The 24,893-nt window shown below is 42.3% G+C and overlaps 1 protein-coding gene across 8 annotated transcripts in view; it reads right to left on the bottom strand.

The window, feature by feature from the left end:
• Positions 1 to 4,676: 4,676 nt before the first annotated feature.
• Positions 4,677 to 24,893, bottom strand: part of RAB11FIP5 (RAB11 family interacting protein 5) — a 47,154-nt gene continuing 26,937 nt past the window's right edge. For 3 of the 8 annotated variants that reach the window (XM_075189488.1, XM_075189498.1, XM_075189492.1), the window contains exons 4-7: positions 22,056 to 22,704; positions 10,856 to 11,024; positions 10,065 to 10,223; positions 4,677 to 8,170 (exon numbers count right to left, since the gene is read on the bottom strand). In XM_075189488.1, coding sequence (XP_075045589.1) covers positions 7,967 to 8,170; positions 10,065 to 10,223; positions 10,856 to 11,024; positions 22,056 to 22,704 — 1,181 coding nt within the window. In that variant the 3' untranslated portion in view covers positions 4,677 to 7,966. Of the gene's footprint in view, positions 8,171 to 8,814; positions 9,209 to 10,064; positions 10,224 to 10,855; positions 11,025 to 15,860; positions 18,256 to 22,055; positions 22,705 to 24,893 lie in introns of those variants that run through there. The other 5 variants (XM_075189308.1, XM_075189393.1, XM_075189474.1 and 2 more) reach the window with 5 other exon arrangements.

Here is a 24,893-nt window from a genome sequence, read left to right on the forward strand (position 1 = left end):
ATCCAGGGAGCATTCTAGCGACCTCTGTGCAATCCAGGGAGTAATCTAGTGACCTACCTATAAAGCCATCATAATAGATAAGACCCCAGTTTAGGGGGTGAGCCATTGTATCGCTTATTTTGGTTTGTGATGTATGTTCTTTACTTTTCTAACAGGCCCAGCTAACGCATCTCCATCATCGGACAGGCAAGGCAGTGGTAGTCCTTCTCTGTAGCATACAGTTGGACTCCAATCATTGTTCTTAAAGGACTACTGCTTTCATATATGTTAGTTCTCCGGCAACACCATGGCCTTCCTACATAACTTCACTCAATGGGGCTCATCTCTGGGGTACTGGCCAACAATAACCTGGGGAAGATGGAACCTAGCATAAGAACAGATATCTACAGAGCATCTTATATTATGGTACCTTATGTGATAGAGATGACTTCTCGGTTCTAGAATTCACAGGTTTGTGGTGAGTCTAAGGTGTAACCAACACACTGACTAATACAGCTTGGCCTTTATCACCAGTTTAAGGTCTGACATGTTTCTCCTAAGTGGAAGACTTTGGTCCTGCAGCTGCCTAGTTTCAGTATGCAACGAGCAACATTCCCAGCTCAAAGAATCTGCAGGTTTTTTATTTGGTAATATAAATGGAACGTGTGTATGTCATCGTCACGGGACACAGCTATGAACTTAAAATACTGAAGCAGCTGTTACTAGCCTCAAATTCCATGTTATTATAACCAATATCACTCTCGTTTATGCTTATTAATTGCTTGAGATAGAGAATGAAAATGATCTGATAGGAAAACAGCTGCTGTAGATAAGCAGATATATCCAGTTTATTGAATAAATGCTCAGCTTTCACAGCCTTACTGAGGACCGAGGTCAAAGTGGTTATATGTATGATTTGGGGGTCTGACGGCGACATCTCCATCGGGATTTAAATTACTTGGTAAACATAGCTGTAGTGTGCAAGTCATATCTAATACCCAACAAAGTCCTCTTAAGGATATATAGGGCCATCATGTAGCTATATGTTCCAAATTTTACAGCGTCAGTGGTAACAGTTCCTGGCTCCATAGTAATTCAATCCTTCCCATAATATATGGCTTCTGTAAACAAGTTTGGGCCACTCACTATCCCCAACTACTAACCACGTCAACGTTACCAGCCCCCCTCGGCTTTAAGGAGACTATAAACCTGAAGAAAACTAAAGCTGGAATATTTATCAGGACTGATGTACTGGAAAGGGGGCTGTAAATTATAGCACCTAGATGTTTGCTTTTATGTCTTAATCCATAGTAGAAAAATCACACTTAGGGGTAAATGTAACAAGCCGAGAGTTTTCCGGCGGGTTTGAAAAACCAATCAGATTCTAGCTATCATTTGTTTAGTACATTCTACAAAATGACAGCTAGAATCTGATTGGTTGCTATAGGCAACATCTCCACTTTTCAAACCCGCCAGAAAACACTCAGCTTGATACATTTACCCCTTAGAATCTGGCGGTTGTGGATTTCAGCACCTTGTTCATGTGCACCAGTTACACACAAAATGATACTTGATATGCTAGATACAGTTCAATCAAAAACAATGTTTTTGATGTTGAGCGCCATGTCCGACTAGCTCAACCAATGTAAGGCTACTTTTTAGTTCCTCCCCACCGGGGTCGTGGTTGGGGATTTTGCAGAACACTTACCGTTAGCTTGGCTAGACCAGTAGCCTATTCTGGTGACTTCTAAAGAAGGAGGAGAGCTGAACTTTTTCTATGGTTTTTCCCTTGGTTGTTGGCAGTCATCAGAGTGAATGTTGGTTCACCACAGACCAATCTCCGACATGTCAGTCAACATATCCACAGACAACCCTATCTGCTGCTTGGCCCGTGCAGCCGACAGAGAGAATCACCATCCGATTTGGTCACCCAAGAACCAGCGATTTGTTGGCTGGATAATTTCCCACTCTTACTGCTAATTAGATTATAAGAGAATGATCCTTTCAGGATGTATAGGACTGGGTCTAAGACATAATCATGTGCCGTACAACTTCCAATAAATTACCTGAAGGACGAATCTACAAAGTACTAGTTTCTGCATTTATTGCACTACTACAAGAAAAAAGCCAAAAACTGAAACTAACCGCTCCACAGTTACTAATTCCCGGTCCAAAATCTATTACTTCCCAATTTGCTTTGTTGCAGTCTGTGCTGGATGCCTCCATGTATTTTATTTGTTGGTGGTCCAACGCCCTGACATTTCTGCTCCATCTTCCATAGGTTCGGCATTCAGTCAGCAGTTAGGACTCCAGTCCTACCAGTTAGACATTGGTTGTTCAATGGATTCACCATGTAAAAGTCACCTCTAAAATTTTCCATGTGATAACTGCAGTCAGTCATTACCAATGATCTTCTCATAGGTCTACACACAGGGAGACAAAGACATCAGTCCTGGGCAAATGCCACAGTAGTGAGACCTATTCCTTGCAACAAAGGAATCACAAAACGTAGCTAAACAAAATTTTTTCCTTCAATTGATTCTGCATTAGTAGTTTACTGGCTCAAAAAACCGGGTAACGTGATATCAGAGCTATGATAGGTCTAGTGTTATGGCTTGGGTTAATAACTAGTGTAAGTTTGAGGTTACTTTCTTGACTCAAGATATCTGAAGATCAGCTGGATCACGAAAGAGGATTACAGTTTAAGTTATAAAAGTCTTTTATATTTCATTAAGAATATATTGATTATTGATGGACCATCATGGTACGCTGGAAGAAAGCCCGTTTACCTGTGTAAGACCTTCATTTTTAGGTTAGATTTCCTTTTCCCCCTTTTCGGCTTCTACTTGTTTCAGTCTTTGCTAATGGAAATCTATAACTTGGAATTTCCCATGAATTCAGACTCATGGTGAAGTAGTGGGAATATGATCCTACAGTTGTTGAAGTCAGTCCATATATGTCCTGTTTCAGGATGGAGGTATGTTTATGTGGGAGGCCTAATGATTGGTCGGTATTGTTCAGGGTCCAAGCCAGGTTGTGCTATAGGACCGAAGAAAGGAGTTATTCAGGTATAGAAACTGGTTTAGAATGAATGCAAAAGTCCCCACTCTCGTTTGGTGTCATTACACCAGACGCAACCTTCCATCACTGATCCTGCTCCCCTTCATACATAAATAGTCCCACGTCCACTCTGCAGACTCTGACCAGAGACCTTCAAGACTGACCTCATCACTGTCCATCAGTATCAATCAACCCTTTTACTCTATTCTACAACTCTTGTTGTCGAACTACAACTTCAGAGTCTCTGCAAGCAGTTGATAGTCCATCTTGGACAGACACACATCATTGGACTTTTAATGCAAAATAGAGGTTTAGTCAGGTGCAGCTATATTTATATTACAGCATGAAATACCCATGCGTGACTTTAGAGTGTGATTTCTGCTTTGCTCATTACAAATGTAACCAAAGTTGCCTAAATAGAGAGCCGTTGTGTTCCCTGGTTAAAGGTATGCAGCTCCTACCATTAACTAACCGTTCCTGCTTCTGTGATCTTTCATACACCTGTCCCTTATATCCATAATACTAGCCTGATATACTCTAAAGGGGTATATTTACTAAATTGCAGGTTTGAAAGAGTGGAGATGTTGCCTATAGCAACCAATCAGATTCTAGCTGTCATTTTGTAGAATGTACAAAAGAAATAACTAGAATCTGATTGGTTGCTATAGGCAACATCTCCACTTTTCCAAAGCAGACTTAGACTTACAAGTTAACCCGTGCATGATACTCATGCATTCTAGTCAAATCAAGCTACTTAAGGTCTTAAAAAGGTTCTTGTCATGCATTTGGGCCTAGCCCAGGCCTCCTCAGGGGAAGAGCGTTACTTCCCGACGCAAGCGCCCTTTTTAATGTGTGTTCATGAGGTAAAATTACCTCACGAAAATGAGTTTGACCCCTCAACTCGTAAATTTAGCCTTTACTACCCCTCCCACGAGGGGAAGGGGGGATGATGGAAGTTAACTGACTTCACTATTCTAATTTTTTTGTCAAATAATGTCAGTATACCAAATTTCAGGTCAATTGGATGAGTCCTTTCTGAGAAAAAAATAGTTTTTTCCACACACACACTAACACACGCCGCTAGGCTTTTACTTTTATATATTAGATAATGCTAAGAATTTAGGTCAGTGTATAACTCCGCCCAGCAGGTGGCGCTGCAGCTTGTTTTTTTTCACACAGACTAACACACGCCGCTAGGCTTTTATATTATAGATAGCAGTTTAGTAATTGTAGCCCTTAGACGTTTGTAGTCCAGCCCCAGGAACATTCCCGTATGACTACAACTGTCTTATAAGGGGACTCCTGACACAAAATGGTTGTACCAGGCCAGTGTATGTTACCCTTCAATGAGATCACACATATCTCTTTTCACTAAATAACACCCCAACGTGTTGCATTGTGGGAGGATTGTCACACCTCGGTAAGATTGACAGGACAGTTCTTTCAGGAGTTGGATAATGGGGAATAGACTAAAACAAAGGTCACACTACTGAACGGTGAGCCGCACTAGGATAGGAACTGGATAATGTCCTATAATAATATCCCCATACATTTATCACTTAATATTTATATTAGGCAAATACATTAAGTGAATAAAAATAAAGGTTTTAATTACTAAGCATGGAGAATACGCCAGCTGAGATGTTTCATCGACTTTATTATTCTTAAAGTGCATAAAAACATATTTTATGAACATTCTTAACAAACATAACCACGCTTATAAAACATAGATATAGATATTTGTTGGAGCAATATACATATACTTTGACATAAGAGAACACTTTATACTGCATCTAGTAAGTGACACTTACTTGTACCCCCAAATTAAAACACAAACAGCAGATAACGATGAACCGATAACTGCGTTAGGTGTATATACTTGTGAAGTAGTGTAATACCACATCTCAGGGTTTCCAACCTCTCCTCAATGACTTCAAGGTCTTCTCACGGAAGCAACAGAGGAGGACTGGCAGAGACCCCAGACACAAATTTAGAAATACATTGCAGCTGGATGGGAAAAGTTCCTACACCCTAAACGTTTGGCAGCGAGTGTTGTACTGTTTTCGTAACATAGTAAAAGATAAAAGCTGCTAAAAACAACAACATCCTGGTAACGACGCCACGCTCGTATGGACAAAAGCAGGTGTGAAATAGCGCTACGTGGAAGGAAAAGGATTGCACTCCACACAGGGGTGGGTGCAACAGTCACCGCGAAACAGGTGACGTTTGGAAAACTGCGCACTTTGGCATGTCTAGAACCCCCCGCCCCCTCCAAATAACCTGTTGCCTACGCACAGTGCTTCTATAATAGAAATTCAGCAGGAACTACTGACATTCTAACACAAGGTCCAAACGGAACTCTGATATCTATTCTCCGGGAATAAAGAATAACAGCTTATTATCACTCTCGCCTGCCTAAGCTCCGAACCGAACACTGTGTACAGAGCTCTAGATGTGGTTTGGAGAGGACACTTTAAATATCCTGCGGTAATCAGGAGACTACGGGGGACAAAGGTCTATGAACAATGTGTTATGGTCATTATAACCAACCCACATTCTTTGTAATGTTTAAATCTCTTGATATTGCACCACTCTCCCTGTACCAAGTACATTTTAGTGATACTCCCACAGAGAAGATACATTCACTGAATGGGTGCACACCAATTCTGTCCTAAAAGGCTTTCTCTAACATCAGAACACGTATCATCCAACTAAATACAAACATTGGCCATAATGTGCTGTCTGGGACCAAACGCATGTACAGTCAAGGTCAAATTTAGTTCCCATTGCCATCCCATGAAATGAACCACGACTACAATACACGGTGGATGGTTTCACCCCTTTCCTGAGAAAATGTCCAAGATTAGAACCCGCTAATTCCATTACAATGAAGTAAACGCCAGCAAACCACATAACAAGCCTTTATGTTTATCTTCTCCTCTCATGGAGGTGTTGTCCTGAATGATTATCTATTGCTATTAACGCACTTTGCAGGAAAGACACTGGTGGTTTCACATACACGAGAACCTGGCTCAATAAACGGTATCGGAAGACGTTGTTGTAGAGCGTCTTAGAGTAACCTGAGCAGTGTGGGGTATATGGCGGTATGGTGATGACTCAGACGGATCTTGTAACCATGCCATGGAATTTATCCCCATTATAACTGCACATTCGGATGTACTGAGGACTCACTGGAAAGCTCTTCTCTGGAGACCTGGATCTAATATTGCACTCAAAACATTACACATCTGTCGCACGTCCTCTTACAGTTTTTAGCATCTATACAAATTTGCAGATCAACATTTACTGTACTTTCCACCACAAATTCATCTTGCCGTATATTTTTCACAGTGGCCAAAACAATGTTAGACGAACATGAGGATCAAATCGGGAGTGCAAAACAACAGCATTGTCGCCTAACACATAACTGGAGAACCTAAAATTCTAGTTATTGCGAAGCAGAAATCCAGGTATACTGTAAACATTTCAAGATATACCAATATATACATTCAGTAAAAAAAAAAAGTACGTGTGCAGAAAAGCAATGTGCAAGTTTCATACAGCATTATTACAGCCAAATTAACTGAAAAACCAGGATGACCGCAAATTCAGAAGGTATTAACCGTTACATAAGAAACAATCGAGAAACGGAACATAAAAAAAATTGAAAATGGGAAACGGCTTTAAACATCCTATATAAACACATTTCTGCAATACGGATATTGGAAACAAAAGCCAGCTTAACACATTCACCTTAAATGTTCAGGGATTTTGGACAGGTGAAATTGGTCTTCTGTATGTTCAAAAGAATTATACATGTAGGCACTATCTACAGAAAGAAGCATGTGTGCTGACATATACTATGAACATCTGTGGATGATCCTGTCCATTCAGAAAACAACACAGGCAGAACCTGGACGCTCATTTGACACAGATTCAACCAAAGAGTGCGTTATGAATTTATGTAAATATAGAGATTTCAGCCAAAGCAGAGTCAAGATTTAAATACACCTTATTGATTGGATTGCTTTTAAATCCAAACAGTGGTTTACTTTTCAGAGCGAACGTTGTTGGTCTAAGACATCTCCAGAAATTTTAGTACGCAGGAAATGGGAAAAGGTTCCTCCACAAATCTTTAAGCAAATCAGTCACCCTTGCACAGTAGAGGTAGCGGTTTAATTTACTAATATTCAGAAGAATGCAGCCAGTCAATGATCTAAAAGCTAGCGATATGATGTAACCCATAACAGGTAGCAAGTTTTGAGGAAGGTGCTACACGACTGTTGTTGCAGTCACACTTGCTTTCAAGGACCTATAGATATCGTGGTGGAACATGTACCAACTCCCATGGCTGGTTTGACCCGAGCTCCCTGTCATATACCGGGAAGGCGACGGCAAGCCCAGGGAAACTAGGTTTGAATGTGTAAAAGTAGTATTTGAACCTGTCAGGAGTGTTAGTCTTCACCAATACCTGCGTTATTACCCTGAACTCCCTGGGTTGAAACTCAGCCAACTACAGTCAGGTTATTTACGAGAGAGGTTCTGGAAACACAAAGGTTAGTCTTGGGACAAGTACAGCAGCAATATACTGACAAGTGAAAGGTATTAAAGTTAACAATGCCAGCTTTAGCCTCTTCATGAACAGAGTACTTTACAACAATGTTGTGCATATTGTCTAATGATGAGATGCAGGAGAGATGTGCTCAAGGCTTCAGGAGGAAGACTGATGGAAGTCCTTTCTTGGAGGTTCAACGCTTTCGTTGAACAATTTAAATGCCGGCTGCAAACGATGGCTTGAAGGAGATATCAACCATCTGCCCACAGGTTTTACAGTATGAAGGAAGGGGAACTGCCAGAGATGGTCTCGGCAGCCGCCCAACCGGTCTCCAGGTCTCCTCCTCAGGCTGACGTCTAGGTCAGTATCTCTCTACTTCTTGGTCTCCAGTGGGGCCTGGAGCAAGGCAGGTGCTTGTTCCATAATGCGTACCAGTAGCTTATCAATGTAATTCTCCAACTCATGCACCCGGTCCTCTTGCTTGCCCAGCTCAGCCTCGCGCTGCAGCAACATTTGGATCAGCTCATCGTGAGTAAGGTGGTAGTATTTGGCTGCCAGGTCTGGATGGCACAGATCCTGAGGAGGAAACAAAGAGGGAGAATGAGCATCGCAAACTAAATGACAAACAGTTCTGGGCTACAAATTTCCACGATTCCTCAGCTGAAAGGGCAATATAAAATACGGTGAACACATCAAAAATGATAACACCTAGGGGGTATATTTACTAAACTACAGGTTTGAAAAAGTGGAGATGTTCCCTATAGCAACCAATCAGATTCTAGCTGTCATTTTGTAGAATGCACTAAATAAATGGAAGCTAGAATCTGATTGGTTGCTATAGGCAACATTTCCACTTTTTCAAACCGGCAGTTTAGTAAATCTAGCTCTTAGTCTGATCATGTGCAAGACATACGAGGGCCCCAGTGTGAAAACCTCAGTGTTTACAGGAAATAGAATTATTTTATACTATTATTATGGGAGTTTTCTGCCTTATTACAATTTGCAGAAAGGAACATATTAAAGCTGTATTAAGCAGCTACTATATGAGGACTAATAGGATTTGTATTTCAGCTCAGATGGGACGAGTATCATCATTAATACGTGAATCTCTAGTTCCTAGCGAACGATAGTCTGCATTATATTGACCGACGACAACCTATAAACTGTCCGCTTCCAGAATGAATTGTTGCCAGGTACCAAGAACAGCCAGCCACCTTCTTTGAGGCATTTTTTTTCCCTGGCCAGGCCATGTGAGAAATACTACAGCATAAACCTGAAGTACACAGAGAAATACAAAGGTTTGGGGGTGTGGATCACCCAGGCTGACTCATTTTACTATCTGTTGTGTAGATGTGCTGAATTGTGGAGTTTCTATGCATACTGAACTTGCCACAGCTCTAATACAACCATCATCGTTCTACTCCTGCATGGACAACCTGTACCACCGGCACGGAATCTAGACACATAAGTGTTTAGAGATCACAGGAAGTCCCTCGGAGAGCCCCATGTACCGCAGTGTACGCCAGCGCTCGTTAAAAGTGTCACGTCCCACGACATCTCGTGATGTAACCCGTCAGGGAACCACCTGCATTCATGTTTCTCCTATTCCCTTCCCTGGACGAAGAGATAATTAAATTTATCATTAGTGCTGTGACTCTGGGGAGACTACGCATAGAAACCCTGCAGAGAGAACACATTGAGGGTCACCGGGGCGAGAAGCCACCATTACTAGGGAGACGATTTACGGGGGGGGGGGGGGGTATATTTATGACCAGGCTGGCTTTATACATTTTCCCTGCAAGTCGTTATCCTGGATAACGTCAGAAATAGAACGAAAATGTCAACAGACATACTTTCAATGTGCAGTACCCGATGTTAGTTTCATGGAATTGTACCTTTGTTCTTCTTTTTGCTTGGTTTCACAGCCAGTAAATAGGCTGTAATACTATATAAATAAACAAAATCTGGATTTTAAAAAAAATAAATAAAAAAAAAAAAAGTCAGACTGGAGCACATTGATCAGTGGAATTAAATAACGTTTAGACAGAAAAGTCTGTAAATCCGCATTAATCATCGGGGGCCCCATCACAGGGTGTGGTCCATAGTCCAGCTTCATCTTAATATAGAGCAGCACTAATTAGTTACACACCAACTGCAGCTTCCAAACTGTTGGGCGAAGCAACACACCTAGATTTCAATGGCACAGTGCGCCCCCTACTGCCTAAGTTATCATGAAAAATTGTACAAATTTTGTTTTATTTTTCTTTGGAACAAAGCATTGCTTGTACATGGGGGAATCCTCATTTTAGTAATCGAGGGGAGCCCCATAAATTGCATATAGCGTTTTTGATCTATCCCTCCAAGTCAAGGGTATGGCCTCAGGACTTGTAATGCTTCACAAGACTATCCAGAAATAGTCATCTTTCCCCATAACCAACAAACACACAGAGTAAGGAGTAGAATGTGTTACCCAGACAGGGCGCTGGGGGAGACGCTCGGGCTCAATTCTCGTCATTACGGTCTGATGTGGCACCAGCGTATTTTGCATGAAACTACTCTGCACGTGCCCAGTAGGTGGGCCCACATATGCATCTATGCAGGCTTGCACGACTCTGGCACTTACACTTGCCTGCGTAGAGAGACAGAATGGGTCAGGAAAGGGGCGTTCTAACAGTTTAAGCTACACTTGCCGACTTTAAGTCATTTATTCCCATTTTGCATCAACCCCGTTTGCATAGAAGTGCAAATTTTGCAATAAAAGATTGGAGCCTATCACACGCTTGCTTTTATTATGTAACTTACATCAGACAGATAAAAGCTTACTGCTGATTGGTTGCTGTGGTTCAGTACAAATTAAAAGGTAAGGGAATCCAGGGGGTAAATGTATCAAGCTGAGAGTTTTCCGGCGGGTTTGAAAAATGGAGATGTTGCCTATAGCAACCAATCAGATTCTAGCTGTCATTTTGTAGAATGTACTAAATAAATGATAGCTAGAATCTGATTGGTTTTTCAAACCCGCCGGAAAACTCTCAGCTTAATACATTTACCCCCAGATCTAGGAAACGTCAATACGTGCTGCAGGCCTTCTAAATGTAGCGTAGGATCAGAGCTTTCAGATAGAGGGTTCATTAGCAGGATAAATACTCGGGTTTACTGCGCACTCCCTTGGTCGTCTTTCTCTTTGTGTGATTTTAAATGAAACTAATTTCAATTAGTACATACATTACGTATTTATTCTGTACAATAAATGATGGCACGCACCTTGAGTCGCTCCTGCTCCTGTTTTTTGGGTGTGGAATGTTGTCCACCGGTCACCGACTTTAATATCCCCAGACCGGAGCTCAGCGCCGTGGTGAGAGCCGGCCGGTGCGTCTTCTTTTCGGGGGCAGTTTCCGAAGGGGCCGCACTGATTGGTTTCACCGGGTGCGGGCTGGGGAGGAGATGGGACAGGAACAAGTTTAATACAATAACCTAAAACATTTTTATTAATAGGACACACAGAAACTGTCCACGCATTCACATGAGCACACACACAGGGCACTGGTACACATGCACAGTATTTCTTACACACACACACACACACACACAACTCTGCACTAGAGATGCTCACTGATCCCCGTGTTCTGGTTTTGGTTCTGGATTAACTTCGGGTTTTGGTTCCCGATTTTTTTTGGGCTAAAATCCCATTTTTACTTTTTCCCCCCCCTACATTATTATTAACCTCAATAACACTAATTTCAAGTCATTATTTTGACCACCTCACAGGTCACAATATTATTTTCATACACATTCAAACAAAGACTGCAGATTTAGAAGACCAAGCCTGCCAGACCTATTAATTCTATTGCAGCAATGACAAATAGCAATGGAGCTCTCCTGAATGTCACTGGAGACTTTGAAGAACACTGCAACCCTTCCTCTTTCTTTTCTACCTATGACGCTGCCCAACTGCTCTACAGACTGCCAAGAATTGTGCTACCCCTTCTGTGTCCCTCTGTGAAATGGGGCTGGATCGCCGTGGAGGGCGGTGCTTATAGAATGCAAAGCTCACGAGATCCAACGACGTAACAATGCCGTTTTGCCTAGTTTTCAATTCCGATTGTGCACGAAAGTACAGAGCCGGCTCGGCACTCGGATCTGCTAAGTTCGGGTGTGTTCGGTTTTCGGGGAACCGAGCCTGAGCATCTCTACTCTGCCCTAGTGAACTTGCTCACCATAACTTTTCCTATCATTGTCTCATACAAGACAAAGTGAATGGAGTGTCTGTCCGCTACCCCAACATCATCAGTCTACCGTCATCTGTCCAGTTACTGCACCTAGATATGCATCCTACAGCTCTTCAGTTAGTGTGGAACTACAAGTCATAGCATGCCCTGCCAACTGGAGGTATACAAAGTATCCTGAAAGCAGGTGCTGGTCTGTCAAGAACTCCCGAAACTGGACAGTCACCCAAATCCTTGATACCATTCACTTTGGGTTCTTCTTTATGTTGATAGTTGCAAGAAGGACAATACAATATCTTAGTTTAAATTATATCGCCACCTAAAACTGCAAGGCATAAACATCCGCTTGGCTGGAATGAAACAGGACAAGCAGGAAGAAAAGGTGGAGATCACTTGTGGAACATTAAGACTCCACTGGGAAAACTGGTGAATCCGGGGAATGGATTGGGGGTCCATTAGGTGTTCATTGGTTTTATTTATCTAAGCGAACCCTCACCAAAAATACATTTTTTCGTTTTGGGTGGAGTTCTCCTTTTTATGAGGAATGTTCCCCCATATTTAGACAATGCAAGGACCCATACTGCTAACCGTTCTGTGTCTGAGGCTGCAGCATCGTTGGATGAGGAGCTTTAAATATCTCCACATATGTGGACAATGTAGCAGCAGATGTTCTAAACCTCCCCAAATATCCACGTTGTACCTGCTGTTCTATGGCGAGTCTGACCTGTTGTAGGCAATGTGTATAATCTGTGCATGGTTTAGGTCACAACCTAAGTACCAAGGAAAGCATGGCCATGAATATTTCCTGTATAATCAGCATTACATTGCTGCTCCTTAAGACTAGCCGTTTAGCAATTTAATTTATTATTTTTATGTCTAAACAGGAGCAAGACATGAACAACAAGTAATCACAACAATGTAATGCATGCCTTCTAGATGCATAAAGTATGTGTAATACTAAGCTAAATAAATCTGAAGTAAATGTGTTTAAACTACTAACACTATAAAATACAGGCCTCAATCTCACAGCACCAAGCAAGACGTACAAGAGAAAAAAATAAGGAACTTGCTCTACAACAGCGACACTAGTCTGGAAATATTAACCTATAGAAAGGCTCATTCTAGAAGCTGCAAGTGCTCATCTTGCGCCTGGTGTTACGAGAATGAAGCTGTGAGGGGTGGGGGGTGCTGGTTTTCATTCACTACTTTTGTACTACAGGGCCGGCGTTTATCTGCAGCAACAAGACTTTCCACGGTCTCTGGTCAGGGGAAATAAGATCTACGTCTAGACTTTTCACGAGACACATTTTGCATCTTCCATTTGCACTTGGAATAAAGTTGGTCTCAAAGTTTCCGACAGTTTATGCCTGTACATGAGACAGTATATTAGGGAGAAAAAAAATAAATAAAAGATGAAATAAATGAGGAAAGTAGCCCCAAAAAGTTAGACATGGAAGCTCCAATTTACTCAATCCCATCATGCACCTTTTATGAAGGATCAGCGAACCCCCAATATTTGGCGTATACAGCTTTTATGGAGACAGTTACAAACACGGTGAAGTAGGCGAGCACATTTAAATAAGCTTGGTGGACAATATAGGCAGCTTTTGGAAATAAAGAAGCCGTGCACTTTGTGGCTGACAGATGAGTTGCGTCAATCTTTCCTCCCATAGCGCAGCGGACGCGTGAAAGCCGCCTTGTTGGGCCAGATTACACAGACTGTGATCAGCACTGACAGGAGGGGAAGCAGAGATCTCACTGAAGGACTTCAGCTGGCCCTGGTATTCCGGCTGGTGTGTTGAACGCGACACCTGATTGGATGGCAGCACGTTGGATTGCCAACCTCTTACTCATCTGCGCCACCACAATACTTCAGTGCCTTGGAAGCAAGCGGCATCCGCTTTAAGGTAGCGACTATTCAGGGTGATTAATAAGGAAGGTGGGGTGGGGTGGAGTAATTATCCCAAGGTGGAAACCAGTCATCAGCCCATCATCCTAACCCAGACTTGGAGACATGAGGACAATGTGCTTGTGAGGGTCACGTACAATAAAACCATTCACAATTGCTTTTTCTCTAGTAGCCTAATTTATCCTAAAGCTGGAGGCAATGATCATTATTACTATTAACCGGTGCAAATATTTTTTTTCTTCTTACAACAAAAGGAGATTTGACATCTAGAAAAGTATAATGCATCCTGGGGAACTTAGCAGATGTAACGGACATGGACCTGCATTGTGGAGAGGACAAGAGTCAACCAACATGGTGAGATGTGACACAGCGGAGTATGATCACTATACAGTACTGTGAGCTGTAGCCCCCATCAATTTCCTCTAACGGTATAAATATGTCTTACAAACATTTCTGAATGGACCTTTATAAAATTTCCATTAATAGAAAGTTAGCTTGTTTTATATAAAGGTTGGTTTGAAACCACAATCTCTGCATCAGTGTGACAGGAGCCTGACGTCAATACTCTGTGCTGCTGGAGGACCCCTGCTCCTTTCAGTACCCATCAGTCTGAACTGCTGTTGGCCTCTTTTCCCCTCCTCACATCACGTCACTGCTCCCCATGTCATACACAGCACTATCACACAAACGGATAGGTCACTGCCTTCCAGAAGATCAGCTGACTTGTCTCCTGAAAATCATCTGTGCTGCTGTGAGCCTGCCGATGACCTGACTTCCTGCAGGGTATTCTATCCCTACCTGCAGCAAAAGGGTCAAGACACGGAAACTGGGCAGGTGTAGTCCAATAACAAAAAGGTGCAGTCACTGTAGTCAAAAGCACTTAAATAGAGTAACGATAACCCTAACCCCCTCCCCCCCAGTCAATAAAAAAAAAAAAACAAAAAAAAAAAAAAAACATATAAAAACAGGTTAAAGTAACCGTGGGACACAGAATGCAGGAATCTGGGTTTCCCGATTGATAATCTGATTCTACCTACAACTCCAACAAATCCTCTATATAAACATAGGTGTTTTGTACCCACATACATAGGGAAACTAGCTAACTAAAGTTAGGGGTAGATTACTGGGTTTGTCCTTGTTGCACGATAGGTACTGGCAGTGTATTGTCCATGTAGGTTGCACCAAGTATATGGAGATAAAGATCTTTCGATTTTAACAAAAAAAAAAACCAAAAAAAAAAAAACATCTGCCACGAAATGCTCTTAGCAGAGCTCTCCTATATTTTTGCCCTCAAGCCCTAAGACCTGTAGTCTAAAGACTTCTACATCCCTCAAGGTCATACTGCTGGCCAGTATATAACCAACTAATGTGTTCTAGGTCACCCGTCATCTAGACACCGAGGTCGCGGCCATGCTGTGAGCTTCACCAACGGTCATAACAATGCTGCCTATCCATTCACTAGGAACTAGCGACACTGAGGCACAAAGAACCTCATGTCTCAATGACATGAAGTCATGCCACTATTTCCGAGTGAATTGAGAGACCGCATTATCGAATGTTGGTTCAGTAAACAAAATGGCTGCCTCCATGTTGTGCAGACGTCAGGTCAACGTTACTAACCAGGGACCCAGACGGCATTTGAATGCAACTTTGAGGTCCTAAACAGCATGAATGAAACATCCTTTTCAATTCAAGAAGGAGGGTGGTCAATATCATCTACAGCTCTCATTCTGAACAAGATTTGGAAACAAGATTTCCTGCCACAGACAAATTTAAAGTTGGTCAATGTGGCTCTGAGCTACACAAGGTAGGAAATATAGAAGACTTGAACCATCTTACAAGTTTTATTACATCGCTGTCTTCTAGAGATTGCATATATTACATAAGACATGGCCTATTTCCCTTTCATTTCCATGCAACAAAACCGCTCAAAAATGCTTTCACAAAGAACGTGGAAGAGTTTGTTTCCATTTATTAAGAGTTGTACTGTAGTCAGTTTTGGTCTACAGCTCTTCTCACTGAACGAAAGGATGGCCTACCTACAGAGAGCCACAGACCAACACATAACACACATAACCACGCTCTCCGTATTGTAGATTAAGAACTTACATTCAACCTTCCATCGATAGCTCACCTGGTTCTTAGTGGCATAAAAGGATTGTCAGCGGACTGTGTCTCCTGAGGCAGAACCGAAGAAACAAACGATGTCCCGCCACCGGCCACAGTGGAGTGGCAGCACGACAGAGTTGCTGTGTGGGTATCTGTTGTAGTGGTGACCTCGGAAGTTGTAGAAAACATGATCGGTGAAGGGAAGTTTGATGGTTTAGGGTTTTGGGCAGCATTTAGGGAAGGAGTGGAGAAGGCCAGAGGTTGGCTTCCATGCGTAATAGGATCCTTCACCTCAACTGGTTGGACAGCAGATGGGAGATCTCCAAGTGCTGCACACGCATGAAGATCTTTGAAGCTCATGTCTTCTGGCAATGAAGACTCGGAACTCCGACTATTGCTAGAATGTTCTATAAAAGGATTTTTGTGACTTAAAGGAGATCTGTCAGTTGGTGTAAAGGGATTTCCTGGTGAGGGGAAACTTTTTATCTGATTTGTGTCTAGCTGGTCAGGCTCTGTTCTCCAGAAATCCTCATTCTTGAAGTCTACAATTATATCTGCTGACCAAGAAGACTGTTGGCTCAGCAAAAAAACAGATTGGCTTTCTTCTTTTAAAGCTTTCACACTGGACTCAAATTTATGGTCCGACAACTCTTTCGGTGGTGGGCTATTAGATTCCACCATCTGATTGACTATACCTTCATGTTTATCCTTATACTGTCCTTGTTTGGAACTACACTGTGAATTTGGACTGTTAAAGTCTCTGCAATCTGGGAGAACATTTGCACACTGACTCATTGACAAGTCCTGTTTGGCGTTTGCTGAATTGACTATACTGGAGGGCACCTGCTCCTCTAGGGCAGACCAAAAAAGCAAGTCAGACTGGTCATGTTTTTTAGACACGCTTGAAATTTCAGACCTACTTTCCTTTGGCTTTTTAGACAACAGAATTGGCTTTCGGAAGATAAAACCTTCCTTATCCTGTTTGCTGTGCCCCAACGTTGAGAGTTGTTCAGATGGACCATGGTTAATTAAGTGCAGTTTATTTGACGTTTCATGAGGACTTGAAAGGTCTGTGTCTAGTGAGACGTTCAAAGGGCAAGTCCGGAACTGCTCGGACGCTGTTATTTCATTTACATCTAACAGGTGTTCCCCATTAGCGGCACTCACATCATTATTTCCTTCCCCTAAATTAGTCAACAGGCCCTCAGTGCTGGATTGGGTGTCCTGACGTATAGATGCTAACATTGGGCTTTGTATCTCAATTACAGGACAAGAGGCCACTGGAGAGACAGTTTGTTTGTTATCACCCATGTTTTGATGTTGTACACGGTCCTCTGGGCTCTCCATTTGTTTTCCAGTGGTGTCCTGATTACTTGTTTGTGTGCAATTATCATCATAAGTCTCCATTTGCTCAAGGACAGGTGGCAACATGAGCCGAGGGGGCTTTGGTGGTGCTCCAGACCCTACATGCTCACTGATGGCCTGTTCTTTAATTAACTCCTTAATCCTTTCTTCCACCAATGTTTTTTCATTATGCATGACTTCTTGATCAAGAGTAAAACCTACTCTGTCGAAATTGTGTTTCACAGAAGCTTGTTCTTTAAACTCTATGGAGGTCTGCATATTCTCTACAATATCATTACTACTTTCTGTCAAATCAAGTGCATTTTTATCTATGGGAGTCATACTTGTAGGGTGCTTTCTTTGGGTTGGGGAATCCTGTCTAGATAGTGAGTCACTGAACTTTTCTTCTAAACTGATCATGTTCTCATCCTTTACTACACGTGGCGAGATGGCAGCCATCTTGATCTCAGTGTGACTTGTTTCCACCGATATGTGCGATGTAGCACTGGATTCAGGAAGTGGCAAGTCAACGTTCATGCTTGTCCCTTGAAACACATGCTCAGACCGATCTGGGACATAACTATTTAACTTATTTGTATTTAAGTCCTTAGCAAATACCTGGGTTCTGACAGACTCAATGGTGGAAATGCCTACTGGAGAAATGTTGTAGGAAAGACTTTCTGGCAAAGGAGAAACTTCATTAGTCTTTCTTGTATTGATATCGGAAATCCCTGGCCAACATGTGTCTAATACTTGACTATTAGGGTTCCTTGAATGTAAGTTATGCAATTTATCCTCATTATGAGTTTGATACTCCATTTTAATGACAGTTCCTTGGACATTAGATGAAGAGGGCAATAAATGTTCCTCAGATTTCGCTTTGGTTTCTGGTGGTCTCTGGTAATTAGATACAGGCTGTAGTCGGCTTGAAGCAAAAGCGTCAAATTGTTCCTCCAATTTTGAGGCGATCACCGGAGGTGCTGATGAAGAGCTCTGGGCCAATCGGAAATCTTGGCATTCGGCAAACGCTTCCAAACAGCCACTTTCCTCTTGGAACGAATATACTTTCTGATCTTCTGTAGATGGAGAGAAGGTCAATGGATTGTGTTCCTCCACAAGAGAAGAGCCCCTTGCAGTAGCTTCTGAGGTACCAACAGACCCAGAGGGAAAACTAGAGAAAAAGTGAGTAGGTGAAGAAGAATTTAGTAACTGGTCAGAATGGAAGTCCTCAAAGAAAGGGTTTTTCTGTAGTGAGTTGAGAAATGGATTGTTGGCAGAAAGGCTCCCATGGACACCACTATAAGAAGCTCTACGGAGGTTAGTTCTAGGCAAAACAGAAGCAACTACTAGAGAGGTAGGTGGGGCAGGAAAGCAGGGGGTGAAGTGAGGAGAAGCAGAGGAGCTGGATTCTACCTGAGGAGACACATCCAGGCTGTGGGGGAAGACAAAACAGTCCTCCAGGTTAGTACCAAACAACAACGCAGACTATGTTATAAGCATACACACTTAAATCTTTTGACTACCGAGTGGTAGTAAGCCGTATCGTGTGTCTCTAAAGAGAAGTGGTTGGGAAATAGTGACAACAGTGCATAAAACTCTGGAGTTGATACATAGCCTTAAATTATACAATCATTTTTACAGATTATGTAGACTAAGAATATCTAAAAATGCCATACATATGTAGCATCCAATCACACACAATGAGACGAGAGTCGCTGGCCCAAAATATCTCCAACACGTTATACGAGATGAGGTTTCTCTATAAATCACATTCTGTAGACCCATCAGTGTACCTAACTTCGCATAATAGGTTAGCATTGTGTTCATGTAAACCAAACTTGTATTCTGTGTGAGTTAGAAGTTTTGCTTGACCCTGACCTCAGGGGCCAATTAAAACAAAGATCCGAGTCACAAGACCCGCGAGTCCCTGGCAATTTTTATTACAACATTTTCAGTAAATTTATAATAACGTCAATGAATAATTAAACGGTCGTGTGACTCCGTATAATTTCAATGAACGGATGTGTCACTTGTACCGGTTATACTAATCAGCAAGGTTGTTCAGACTACTAATGTGGTTATGGATTCAGGCCCAGGACTTTACAACAGGTCTCCTAAAAGCACAGGGGGAACGGTATTCCTTACAGCCTAATGAATGTGAATGGGGGAGGAATTTACTTTGTAAGTGGATTAGTCTGATGGAGCTCTAAAGAAAAATATTTCCATACAAGTACATCAGTACATTCTAGAAGACTAGGGCAACAGATAAAAAATGTTGTACAATATAACGTACCAAGATAGCGCCTACTATTGTACAAGTGTAAAATTAAATTACATGCAATATAATGACAAATATAGCATTGTTATTAATAACATTATATCCATTAGGTGTTTCTCAAACTTTACAAAATTACTGAAATAATTCAGCTACCTGGGCAAGGACAGCAGCCAATCAAACTTGTTTAACCAGACAAATGAAAAAGTAATGGAGCGCAGTAATTGACTGCACATTCGTCAAGGGCTATTTATGACAAAATCAACGCGGTGACAATTGATAGGCTGCGGAGATATGTAACAGACTATGATCTGGAAAATGAAACTGTGTTACACAAGCCATTTTTGTCTTCTGAACAAAGGGGGAAACTTCTATTAACGGGTAAAAAGAGAGCCAAATTTTAGGAATTTGGTTACTTAGACTGGAGCGTCCAAAGTACAAATACACAGTGCCCAAGGCAAACATTAAACTGAATGTAAAAGTTGATAAGTTACTTGTAGAATATGAAGTGATAGGGGGGGGGGGGGGGGGAAATGTCGCTCAAACACCCTTCGAAATGATCCCATCATGGAGACTATTCCAGCGATGTGGGACTCCCGTGCATACAGGTCCAATGTTTACAAATACAGATCTCTGCCCCCAGCTTGCATGGAAATTGCTAACCCCAGCTGAGCATCTCTCCAACCTGGGGTCTCTATCGCAGCCTCAGACGTACTTCTAGGGGTCTCCAAAGCCGCTCTCCCCAGCCCTTGCAGTGGTCCAATCTAAAATGGGCTCAAGCCAACATGGCAGACAGCTCCCCTCCCCTCTATATCTGGTGTCATATCAAATGTATCGTGTGTCGGCATCAGTCCCACCGATATAGGGGCTGTTTTACCAGCACACGGGTTGTATTCTATCACAGAAGATACGCCATCTAGACTTCAGGACCATTGTTCTCTATGATCTATATTCTATAATGTTATATCATCATTTTTCCGATTCTTTCGCTTCCTATGGTTAGAAGCATAAAGGTGGCTGCGGCTTATTTACCACAATAAAACCAGATGTGGAGTAAATATAATATTGTTATCCAGTCTATAGAGGATGTCACAAAACCACTCCAAGGAATACCTAGAATATTTATAAATAGATAATCTATAATGGATATAAAAAAAATAGAATAGGCTGTAAAAAAGTATATCTAAGAATATTTGTGGAAAACAACTCGAGCGCTCTATGAGATATGTCAGCCTACCATGTGTACAGGGATTTTCTCTGTCTCCTACCGATAGATAAGATATATGTAGAATTAATACACACTGATGGGCGCTACAACTTATCAAACCAGAAAACACATCTATCTTTTAGTTGTTTTTATATATTAAAGTTGTTTTAGAGATCATACACGCCTCTTCTTTTTCTATATTAATCCCATATACCTGAGAGCTCTGGAGTCTTTTATATGAATGGAGAATGATGCTTTATGAATGACCTATTTCATCTACAATAGAGGAAGCAGATTAACCTAAGCGGGTTCCCCTCCCCCCTAAAGATTTGTTACCACAAGTGGAGAGAGATGTATTTTCTGGTATATAGACTATTTGTATATTTTTATATAGCTGTATATTAAATATAAGGTCTAGCGCCCAACTGTGTGTATAATTTCTGCATACATCTTGTATAACAAAGTATAGGACATTCCATCAAAACATTTTCACATTCCTCCAATGGTGTAGAATATCCCCAATAGAAATGAGAGAGATTCTTAATCTATCACACGAGGATCTGTTCTAATGCTACCAACTGTAGGGGGGGCAATCACCGCCTCACTATCACCGCCTATCTACCGCCCCGAAACCCAATGCTGTCCTCGCCTTGGCCTAATTTTAGGCCCAGAAAACTGCATCTGTCATTAGGCTTATTTATGTCCACAATCATGCGTCTGAAGTGTTGTTTATAAATGACTCCGAAATGGTCAGTAATGATATTTACAAGGAGCCAACACTGCTTGTAATATAGGAGTATCCCCGTTGTTACGTCCAATGCCCTAGGATGTGTGCTCACAATATCAAACATAACTCTACTACACATATATAAACCTCTCTAAACCATACATATGTATAAACTGCGCTTGATGACGCCAATTCATCGTATATCATAAGTGCTCAACCACAAACACTTCTGCCAGGCTTACAGCCAGGAGTTGCGTTTACGCAGCCCGGTCTTCTAATTAGCAGAGTTGACGAGATTACGCGTCATCAATCTGGCAGAAGCTTTTGTTACCGCACCTGCAGAAGCTTTATCCCGATCCTTGGTGTCCTGGGCATCGGTGTTCAACGTCAAGTCAAGCTCTGAGTAATCATCCATTGGGTTATTTCTACACCATACTAGTAATACCAGTACACTGGATTATGTTAGTTTATTTTTGGATCCATAAGGGTTTATTCAGACACCCGTGGTGTAAGCAGGCCGGTTCTCTCCATTGCTGGAATAATTGGTGACCAACATTAGTAACTAAACTACCCGACTACAGCATTAATCCCTTACGAGCATCACCACTGAAATTGTTTTGTAAATCATAGAGTAAATTGAGACAGGTATCAACATCATTTTACGAACCTTGGTTTCTGTGGGGTCTCCTTGGTTTCTTTAGAACCAAACCAGCTGCCAACCTTCCCTCTCTCCTCAGAGCTTGAAGGCACTTGAGTTGCGGGCTCCATAAGACTCTTGTTGCCTGGCTCGTTCTTCCCGGTCCCATGCTGGAGGCTGACCTTGGGTTTCTCCTCTTTTGTCCTCATATCTTGACCTTTAATCTTCGACACATCCGCAGTAAACACCATGGGTGATGTGACTTGGACAGGCTTGGTATCCAGTAGGATCTGGTCGTTCTTTGGCTTCTGGGATGCTGCCTTTAATGATACCTCTTCAGCAGATATAGAAAGGCCTGTTGGCTTGTGTCCAGGTTTCTCTGAAGCATGGACATGTCCTCCAATAACTTCAGGAACCGGGACCTCGTCTGCTTTCTTTACAATATTCTGGAATGACCTGGAGGCAGGAGCAGATTTCTCTAGGGTCAGGGATGGCTTTGGAAGAGGCACTTCTGTGTAGACATGGCTTCCGTTTATACACAAAGACGATTTAGAGATCGGGCTGCTATTTGGTTTCAGGTTTTGCACCGCCTTTGGTTCCGGGAACAACTTTAGTTGGTTGACCTCATCGCTGAAGGCCCTCTTGTGAGTCATCCTGGGAGAAGCCTCATAGTTGTTAACTGAGAAAGAAGACAGAGCACCAGGACAAGTTTAATATCTATTTTCATCTCTACAAATTAATACTTGCACAACAACTTAATTACACCCACTTTTACCCTACCACAACCAGAAAGAGTATGGACCCTTCATAAGATGATGGAAGTCAATGGCTAGTGTGGCTGGATCACTTAGAAATAACTTATTATAGACATTTATTTCACTTAGTGGCACAGTATCATTGCAAGTGTACTGAGTTTTGTATTGGAACTGTACTGATACCATGTTAGAGGAAATTTATTTCTGCAACTGTCTAAAGAAAGGAAATTCCATGCTAATTAAGCCTTTTTCATCTGTGAGTAACCAACACTTTTTTAGCCTGATGACAGGAGTCATTTCCTTTTATCGCGTTTTGTTGAAAAGATAGACAAACCACATGAATAATGCAACCAGCAAGTAATTTGAGAATTCACATATTGATCTGAATTCTGTTAAATCCAAGATTAGAGAATATATTACATCCTGATGCTAAATATCTGATGTGATATCTCAGACTTTGTGGTGCTAGTTAGGAAGAAGGCTGGGTTATCCTGTCAGTATATTAGAGCTGTATTTTACATTTTAACAGTATTAAAACATCTGTACTTCTGGATAATAAATAGTACCTCCAACAATGTGTAATAGTCCCTGTAAGGACCCCTTGAGCAAATAAACATCACAGTTTGAAGATTCTGACTGACACCTATTGCCTGCTGTATCCTGTGACCAACAGATAGAGCTTACATTATAATCCATTCCCTGGCTGTCCTGTGTTGAACCCAGCGTCTCTGTGTCAAAGCTCTGCCCGCTACCCAGCAGTCCTGATCCATAGTATGCGGTCAGGAGGTACCAGTCAGCGCACAGCAAAGAGGCTGACTGCCACCTAGTGGTGGCAGCTGAATTCTCCTACAACTATTGCGCATTTGGCACTCCCAAGTCGGCGAGTGTCTGGTGGCGAGGTGACACCAGTAGGAGTGGGAAAAGAAACCCAGATAAACTGTGTAACATCCCTTAATTCATCCTCCCCCAACAGACCGGGTGGCGACGTAAGCCCATTCGGTCACAGCTAAGTCTTTAGAACAGCACAGACTGAGCTGGATAACGCAGCAGGATCTCCTTAACCAAATACTTTTAACAACAATACAACTGAAAATGTTTTGCATCAAAATGCACCCAAAAGTGGGCCTGTGCGACTCAATGAAAATGCCCCCTGGTGTTCACCATTTGCAGTCTACAATAAAGCACAGTTTTTTGGTGGCTGTGATATCACTCTCTGGACAGGAAGTTTTTAAATGGCTTCGGCGACCGATAAACCATTCCCCGATGTGCGGTTTATTATACGCATTACGATGACCAACAACTTCAGGTTGAAACCTCTTAATAAATGTCAATTATCTGTTCATTACGTACCACGAACAGATCATAATCAATATCCCAGGGAGGAAGGGGAGATATTGATTTGTGGCATCATTGGAGCACACGTCATCAGCTGTGCTGGCTGCAATCAGGGCCTGTGCTAGGGTCCACGGCGCCCTAGGCATTTTTAAAAAAGCGCCACCGCCCCCCCCCCCCCCCCCCCCCCCGCAAAAATCGCCACCCTCCTCCCTCCTCTCCTTACCTTGTCTCACCACTGCCGCCTCTCTGCTCCGTCTCCTCCCCTCCACTCACTGACACTAGTAAGTGGAGGGGAGGAGACGGAGCACAGAGGCGGCGGTGGTGACAAAATAGCCTCTTCCCCCCCCTCCCAGTGCATCTGATGCTGTGCGGCGGCCGTGACAGGTATGGTCAGCGGTCGCCGCACAGTTTTAAAGTATTTCAGAATTCTGTGGCGCCCTCCAGAGCCCGGCGCCCTAGGCAAGTGCCTAACCTTGCCTAATGGGAGAGCCGGGCCTGGCTGCAATGTATATCTGTCTCTTATATTAAGCTATGACTCCCGGCTTTTGTTCACCCTGCTCAGTGCCCTGTGTCTGTATAACATTCTCCGAGGAAGCTACCTGTACAAATCTGAGAAAGAAGAGTGTGCACTGGAGGTCAGACGCTGGATCAGAAGGAGATGCTCAAACACTAACAAGTTGGGGGTTTTTTTTTTTTTAATTGGATATTTTTGTATTTTTTTACTTTAAATGGCCATCATTGGTGGCTAACATTTATACAAAAAAATAGTGTGGAAGGA

Source organism: Mixophyes fleayi, chromosome 1, assembly GCF_038048845.1.
Source record: "Mixophyes fleayi isolate aMixFle1 chromosome 1, aMixFle1.hap1, whole genome shotgun sequence".
Classification (NCBI taxonomy): domain Eukaryota; kingdom Metazoa; phylum Chordata; class Amphibia; order Anura; family Limnodynastidae; genus Mixophyes; species Mixophyes fleayi.